General features: G+C 37.2%; 1 protein-coding gene across 1 annotated transcript; it reads left to right on the top strand.

Annotated features, from left to right (window-relative positions):
• Window positions 1-1,405: 1,405 nt before the first annotated feature.
• On the top strand, window positions 1,406-8,695 carry dcst1 (DC-STAMP domain containing 1). Its single transcript, XM_054620914.1, has 14 exons — window positions 1,406-1,478; window positions 2,383-2,522; window positions 2,769-2,940; window positions 3,032-3,175; window positions 3,830-3,951; window positions 4,034-4,191; window positions 4,278-4,377; window positions 4,516-4,611; window positions 5,248-5,374; window positions 5,520-5,636; window positions 5,669-5,670; window positions 6,668-6,808; window positions 8,410-8,505; window positions 8,605-8,695. Exons 1-14 carry the CDS (start codon window positions 1,406-1,408, stop codon window positions 8,680-8,682), a joined length of 1,566 nt encoding a protein of 521 aa, XP_054476889.1. The 3' UTR covers window positions 8,683-8,695.
• The last annotated feature ends 297 nt before the right edge of the window (window positions 8,696-8,992 follow it).

Below are 8,992 nucleotides of genomic sequence, written 5' to 3'. Positions count from 1 at the left end.
CTTTAGTTAAAGTTAACTTTAGTTAAAGCTAACTTTATCTAACTTTAGTTCTAACTTTAGTTAAAGCTAACTTTATCTAACTTTAGTTAAAGCTAACTTTACGCTCATGTTGTTTTCTTGTTTTTGTGTCCGTCCTCCAGCTCTGGAGACGATCAGTTTGACCGTCCTGCCTCTCGCCGTCCATCGATTCATCTTCAGCCAATCAGAAGAGTTTCCGGTGGCTCACCTGGTCGTCAGGTCGCTGTTTGGAGCAGTGAGCGGTTCAGGTGAGACGGACAGGTGGAAATATCCATGAGAGGAAATGATCACTATCTGGAAGGAAACTTGTTAAAAACTAAAGTCTAGCGGTTAATGCTTCTTAAAACTGTTAAAAATATTTTATTTTCTATTATAACTGGCTTTAATTGTTATACATTCCTTTTTAAATATAGCTATTGATTTTAATTTGAAATATAATTACTTTTGTCCAAACATGTTTTGTGATATTCAATATTTAATTTGTTTGAATTATACTTTTTATTTTGTTTTAATAAAACAGAAATATTTAATGTTGATCATATAATTATTATTTTTATATAGTTTTTAAATACAATTAAAAAAACATTCTTCCTAAATATTTATTGTTGGAGTTTTACATTATATATATATATATATAAAACTATATAAAAATAACATATCACAGAACATTTTCTGACAAAAATAACTTTTGTCATCCTTTTTTTTATTATTATTGTTGATAACAATAATTTCTTTATTTTATTATGTTTTAAATTATTCTTAAATGTTCAATCTTTTGTTTTTTTTTATTATTTTGTTTCATTATTAGTTTATATTGACAGCAACTGTTAGTATTATTTAAATGTTTTTTTAAATGTCTACTTTATTATAACTATTATGAGAATTAAATAACAAAAACATGATATTCTAACAAAAACATGATATTCAAAAACATGATATAATTGTTTTCCAATTCAATACATTTTTTGATTAAATAAAACCTTTTTTAAAACTACATATCTATTATTATTCAGAACTAAATGTCGTGCCTCTTGATTCATGCTGATCGATCAGATCAGTTTGAGTATTGATGAGTGTGAGATGATAAAGTGTTTAATAATAAACAAATAATTTAATAATAAATAAATCAGTTTTGACCCCTTCATGTACTTCCTGTCTGTCAGTTCTGTTCCTGGGAGTCTCTCACAGCCTCCCGCTGACCTTTGACCTGAAGCTGTTAGCAGCAGCTTTCTTTATCGGTGAGGAGACCAAACATTAAAACATCAGTTTGTATCTGGAATAAGAACTAAACATCTGGCTGAATCCAACCTGTTTACTCACATCTGTTCCAGCTGTTTGTGCTGTGGGCGGAGCTTTGTCCTCCTCCGCCAGGTGTTCTGTCCTCCTGATGTTTCCCAGCATGCTCGGCTCCCGTGGCCGAGCGTACCTGATGCTGGTCATCCTGTCGGTGCTCTACAGAGGTGAACAAACTCTGGAAAATGTATAAATATTTTTTTTTTTGTGAAACAATTAATGAATTATTAAAACTCGCTAGTTTGAGAGAGCTAGCTAAATTCAGTCTCCAACTTTTCCCCTGAACTATTATCTCTAAATATTCATAAAAATTACTTCTGATTAATCAACAACAATTTAGTTTGTAATCCTACATAAAAAGAGACGGTAGTTAAATCAGTCATGATGGAGCTAAAACGAACTTAGAGATTTTGTTAAACTGCCTTTAAATCAAACATTTACTTTGATTTAAGAAATTGTAGTTATCTATAGATATTTATATTATAATATATTACTTTGACAGAGATACATAACAAAACACACAACAATAAAAAATAAACAAAAGTGTTTTTGTAATTTTTTTATCAAAGTTGAGGGAAGTCATGTTTTCTTGTCTTTTCACATTTAAGTCATTGTGCACTATTTTTAGGTTTTATGAGCTATTTTGAGCGGTAAAATAATAATAATGAATAATCAGCTTAAATTCAAGCCAATACAACATATACATCATACACAGTTACAGACATTATAAAAACTTTAAACCCATTTCCAACATTATATTTACTTTATTAACGTTTGTATTCTGTCTCTAAGTCAAATTGCATCGATTGTACAGATTATATTTGATTAAATAAGTAAATGATATTGAATCAGTTGATATCACCTCATGTTTTATTGTATTTTGTAATATTGCATTCATTAATGTACAATCTAATGTCATGTTGTCCCATAGTATATAATGTTTTGTAGAATGTACTTTGTGTAGTATTGTGTCATCTATATAAAACACAGGACTGCCTTATGTAACAGTAGATCTTGCCGTATGTTATATTGTTTATTATTTGTACATATATTTATATATATCTGTCTCAGGTCCCGTCTCTAACATCCAGCGTAACGTGGAGACAGCGGCTCTGTCTCTGAGCTGCAATCTGGATCTGCAGGTTCGTCACAGCCGGTTGTTGTGGAGAAACGCCATCAAACCGTTCGTCCTCATCACACAGGAGCTGATGGTGAGCGCTAACCGCTACGCTAGCTGCTCACAGATATGAGCTGTATACAGGAACAAAGAATGATCACACATGATTATATCTGAAGATGATCCATTCAGAATAAGAACTAATTCAGAATATCCAAATGGAATATGATGTTTACATGAACCATAATAAATTCAGAACATTGTCATATTCGGTATAATAGTTGAATATGAGTGTGCATGTAAACATATTCACTGATCCGTTTCCTTGTTTCTTCTTCAGGACGATGAAGCAGAGTTTCAGTCTGAAGCTCTGAGCGTCAACAGGAACTTTCAGAACATCAGAGACGAAGTCGTCCTTCAGTACGGATACGACCGGTTCAAACCAAAACACGCCGCCGCCGGCAACAGCACGCAGGAGCAGTTCACCTCCAAGACCATGATGCAGTGCGACAGTGAGTCAGGATTAGTGGGATTATACTTTGGACACGTTTCATGAGGACGTTATATTCAATGTGTGTGTGTGTGTGTGTGTGTGTTTTCCAGGTGTGGTGGACGAGGGCGTGCAGCGATGTGCTGATTGGTTCAGCCAGAGGTGGGCGGAGTGTATGGAGGCGATCCCTGTCCCCATCATCAACCACGTCCTCTGCGTCTCTATGAAGTTCCACTTCCTGTGTGGTGTCATGAGAGGTGAAGGGTCACACTGGTCGGAGTCCATTTAGACTATCTGTCCATTTTATCCATATTTTATCTGAACCGGGTCGCGGTGGGCGAAATCTTGTCCGGCTTGAAGTAAAGCGTTTGTGCTCGGACCAATCAGCGGCATTGGCGGCTCCTGAGATGTTAGCGTAGATGCTGCAATAGCAACTGTTTATCAGAGCTGGAGAAAATCTTAATTGAAAGACAGAACGACACTGAAGGATTTTCTAGATTGAAAAGTTGTCGGCCTGTGCAGCACACAGCACTCACATATGTCAGTAGAGAATCATCATAAACTTGAGCTCAGTGGTTTATGACTGGAACATAGTGAGGAACCATTTTTGATCTGCCTTAAGCCAGCCGACACTAAAACAGGAGCATCAGCCAATACGCAGACGATACCCAGTTATACATCACTGCATGAACTCTCAGTGACAATGTATTGCATTCATCTCTCATTCTGATATGAATGGTTAAAAACATAATTTATCTCCAACAGGTTTGATTTTGATCAGTGAGCATTAGTTTGTTGTTTGATGTGGACTTGTTGTGTCACGGCCTTGATACTGAATATAGTGTCTTCTTCTTCTTCTTCTTCTTCTTCTTCTTCTTCTTCTTCTTCTTCTTCTTCTTCTTCTTCTTCAGTGATGACTCCGTGGTGCAGAGAGCAGATCCCTGTGGAGGGAAACTTCGGTCAGCTGTTTGATCAGCTGAACGTTTCAGTCGACCTTCTGTCCAGAGAGTTCAGCACCAAGATCGTCCTGCAGGTCTCCATCTTTCCTTTAACACCACCTTTTGGTTTCGACTTTGCAAGGGGAATTAACCTGTGTGACCTCTGACCTCCTGCAGGAGCAGCAGCAGCAGGAGGTGCTGGGTGGAGCTCTGCTGGATCAAGAGTTCACTGAGGCTGTTCGAGGATCCTTCCTGAGACTGACGACGACCATGAAGCAGCTGCTGAACGTCCTGCAGCTGCTGCTCTCCTTCACCTTCATCACCATCTTCACCCAGTAAGACCTCTGACATCCACCTTCTCTTTATGGTGAGTCACAGACAAACCTGACCTCCTCCTCCTCCTCCTCCTCCTCCTCCTCAGGGGGTTCGGTTACCTCCGTCAGTACAGCAGCGACGTTCGATTCGACAACGTCTACATCACCACCTACTTCAGACAGATTGACGCCCGCAGGAGGAGAGCGGTAACACCATCACCATCATCATCATCATCATCATCATCATCTTCTTCATCATCTCAGCTGTAGGATTTATATGTTGTATTAAGTAAAGTATTTCAGAGTCATCTTGATGTTTCCTCTGGTGTTGTGTGGTGCGTTCAGGGGAAGAGCTTCCTGTTGCCTCTGAAACAGTCGGAGAAGAAGAAGTTCATCGCCCCGTGGAGTCCGAGGATCCATCCTGAAGAGCTCAAAGAAGTGGTGGGTTCATCGCTAATATTAATATTAATGATATAATTATTAATGTCCTTTGGTCTAACATGCTCTGGTGGAATGAAACATAAATTACTATTACTCAATAATAATAATAATAATAATAATAATAGCATTTTTCTTAATATGTTTCTGGTGAAATATCAATTTTAAGCTTCGTATTGACTGCTTTCACTGACAGAAGCGTTTGTCTTGCATGATGTGTTTGAAGACGGAAAGATGGAAACCTGCTAATAATGACGGTGTTTAAAGCTGCTGACTGTGATAGAGGATGTAGTTTTGAAGATTGTTTAAAGAAAACATGCTTTTCGATCTCGCTGGAGGGTTTTTGCATTCAGAGGGTTACTAGATACAAATTATCATTTTGTGTTGTTTGCAAATAAACATGTGGTTTTTCCTATTATTTATCTCAGGAACATAAATATACATTTAATCAAAAAACAGTGGCACCAACAATTGAAATATATAATAGAATATTTTAGAGATTTCCCCCGGATATGATGACTTTTCCACTTTGTGCTCAGTTTAGACTAAACAAGTTATATTTTCTCTGTGTGTGTGTGTGTGTGTGTGTGTGTGTGTGTGTGTGTGTGTGTGTGTGTGTGTGTGTGTGTGTGTGGACAGACCTCAGGTGTGTTTCAGGTGCTGTCTGTCTCTCTGCTGTCTGTCCTCCTGCTGACTGTGGACTTCTCTCTGTTCCACGTTCTGGACGTCGTCAGCAGACACACCTTCACCCAGTTCAACATGACCAGTAAAAACACACACACACACACACACACACACACACACACACACACACACACACACACACACACACACACACACACACACACACATTCTGGGTCAGTGTGGATGTAAAGTCAGAGGGTTTCTGGGTAATGGAGTCCTCTCTGCAGGTAGTCACCAGGTGGACATTAAAGTGGGCGGAGCCTCTATGATGGCCCGCCTCCTGAGGAAGACGGTGTCGGCCTTCAACAGCTCGTCCAGCCTCAGCATCCAGACGGACAACCGGGGTAGGTCAAAGGTCAGCTCTGACGTCACACAGTGGTTTGATTTGATTAGAGTAGAGGGTGGAGACACGGAGAGACACTGATCCACAGGACGCCCTGAGAACTGAACTGAAATGTTACTGACACAGAAACTAACCTTGACTATTTTATTTTTTAATTATTATTATTATTATTATTGTTATTTTTTATTATCATTAATATTGTTATTATTGTTATTATTAACAATAACATCATTATTATTATTTATGATATATATATATATATTATTCTCTTTTTTTATTTCTATCTTATTTTTATTCGTTTTTATTATTATTATTATTATTATTATTAGTAGTAGTAGTATTATTATTGTTATTTTTTATTATCATTATTATTGTTATTATTAACAATAACATCATTATTATTATTGATATATATATATATATATATATATATATATATATTATAATTATTATTGTTTTTCTCATTTTTATTCGTTTTTATTATTATTATTATTATTATTATTATTATTATTATTATTATTATTATTATGAAAACATAATCCCCTCAGGATCAGACTGAATAATTGTCGGTGTCACATATAACTTTAATATATTTATATCACAGTGAACCAGCAGAGGGCGACACAGTCTGTAAACTCATTCATAAACTGAACACAAAGAAACAATAAAACACTAATATTGATACAACACGTAAAACTACTTCACAATAACCAGCGGAGGAAAGTACGTTTACAACTACTGTACTGAAGTACAATTACAAGGTAGTTATACTCTCTGTTTTCTGCTACATTAAACTTCTACAAAGGTAAATGTACTTTTATACACGTCAACTAATAAATGATGTATAGATTATATAAAGTCATTAAAATCAGCTCCACCTTCAAAGTGATGAATGTTTTATTAATCATCAATAATATTAATACTATAATTAATATTTATTCATTTGCATCATGCATATTTTTAATGTAACACAGTATATAACACTGTGGTATTAGTACCTTTAATGAAGTAAAGGACCCCCCCCCCCCCCAGTGTGTGTGTCCCCCCTCCCCCCTCCCCTCAGGTGTGTACATCAGCTGTGTGTGTTGTGTCCTGTTGGTGGCGCTCTTCAGCTGCCTTCAGGTTTACAGCAACCGCCTCCGCCGCGTCATCGCTGCCTTCTACCACCCACAGGTACACACACACACACACACACACACACACACACACACACACACACACACACACACACACACACACACACACACCTGAGACCGTTAGCCAATCAGCTATCAGCTTCATCAGTCACATGCCCTCCAATGAGACAGTGATGTGCTCATATTGGTTCAGTTGTTGTAGTTTTCTCCAGAAATAACTTTAATAATAATAAAAGATGCTCAAATAAATATCAGAACAATAAAATATTAAAACAGTAACAAAAAAAGTTAAAACAATAAACAAAGAACAAAAACAAAGTATTTAAAATCTACATGTCAGAGTGTTATTGATTAATGGATCAATAGATTAATAACAGTTTAGACTGTTGGTTGTATAGCTGCAGTATAACTGTAGTATTTATATGAAGTATTTATATGAAGTATTTATATGAAGTATTTATATCAAGTATTTATAGAGGTTCATAGTAAACAAGAGAAACATGAAACGTGTTCTTAATCTCATTAACACACACACACACACACACACACACACACACACACACACACACACACACACACACACACACACACACACACACACACACACACACTCACACACTCTCTCTGTGTTTAAACCCGCTGAGCTGCAGTAAATCTGATCTGAGAGCAGATTAGTGTAAGAGCATTAAAACAGCTGAGTGGAGGCAGAGAGACATTCAGAGAGAGAGAGAGAGAGAGAGAGTTCAACACAAAGACACATTAAACAATAAAACGAGTCTTTACTGTCACATTAACACGACAGCTATCAATGATAATAATGATGATTAATCATTTATTCATACAGATCTGTTCAAGCTGAAGCACAAAGAGCTTCTTAGATTAAAAGATTGAATCCTAAACTCTTATGAAACAGTGAAGTTAAGAGTTAAAGATGCAAATATCTCAAGTGATCTCATTTAAAACAGAAAAATATAAAATATATAAACACTAAAACAAGTTACTACGGGGTTATGATGACAATATAAATAAAATAACACCATAAATATCAGAAGAGTAAATATGAAGTGATGCTATAACAGAAGACATAGTTATGTGGCCGTCTGATAAAAGAGAGTTTTTAGGATTCAGATAAAAGATAAGAGTTCATGTTAATATTTGTTAAATAAAATAATCTGATTATTGTTCAGATCAACAGCAGAAGAATTCAGAATGTTTATGAAGTAAAAAAATACATTTACACCAAAATAAAAACACTTTATTAAGTTTCTTTATGTGAAATCTGAATCATTAACAACATACAATATATTATCTCTCTGTCTGTCTGTCTGTCTCTCTCTCTGTCTGTCTGTCTGTCTGTCTGTCTCTCTGTCTGTCTGTCTGTCTCTGTCTGTCTGTCTCTCTGTCTGTCTCTCGGTCTCACTGTCTGTCTGTCTGTCTGTCTGTCTGTCTGTCTCTCTCTGTCTGTCTGTCTGTCTGTCTGTCTGTCTGTCTCTGTCTGTCTGTCTGTCTCTGTCTGTCTGTCTCCCTCTCTCTGTCTCTCTGTCTGTCTGTCTGTCTGTCTCTGTCTGTCTCTGTCTGTCTCTCTGTCTGTCTGTCTGTCTCTCTGTCTGTCTGTCTGTCTGTCTGTCTGTCTGTCAGAGGGAGAAGAGGCGTGTCTTGTTTCTCTACAACCTTCAGATCCAGAGACGGACTTCCTCCTCAGACAGGAAACGCATCATCAGCAGCCGGAGAACGGTGAGTGATGAAGAACAGATGATGAAGAACAGACTCTGGATCAGATCTGCTCCCGTTTAATCGTCTGTTTGTCTCATTGTGATGAATCCTCCTCTGCAGGTGTTTCAGTCTCTGACCAGGTGTCTCCATCGACAACAGGAAGAGTCGGACTCAGAGACAAACTACGGCCCGGCGTAGACCGGGACAGGAAGTCCTACCAGCAGCTCTGACTGTGAAGAAGAAGAAGAAGAAGAAGAAGAAGAAGAAGAAGAAGAAGAAGAAGAAGAAGAAGAAGAAGATGTTCAGATAAACCTGAACCTTTAAAGTTGCTTTAAGGAGTTTTCATGTTGTCTTGATTCTGGCGCCCCCTGTGGACTGAACCGGTCATGTTCCTGATCCCCAGACTCCCTTTAGAAAACAAGCCTTTTAAAAGTTGTTTACTTGGCTTTTTGCAGAGAGAACAAACAAAACATGAATTCTGAATTTTGACAAAGTTGGCATCATTCTG

The sequence above is a fragment of the Anoplopoma fimbria genome, chromosome 20, assembly GCF_027596085.1.
Source record: "Anoplopoma fimbria isolate UVic2021 breed Golden Eagle Sablefish chromosome 20, Afim_UVic_2022, whole genome shotgun sequence".
In the NCBI taxonomy this organism is placed as follows: domain Eukaryota; kingdom Metazoa; phylum Chordata; class Actinopteri; order Perciformes; family Anoplopomatidae; genus Anoplopoma; species Anoplopoma fimbria.
This window is presented reverse-complemented; position numbering and strand designations above follow the sequence as displayed.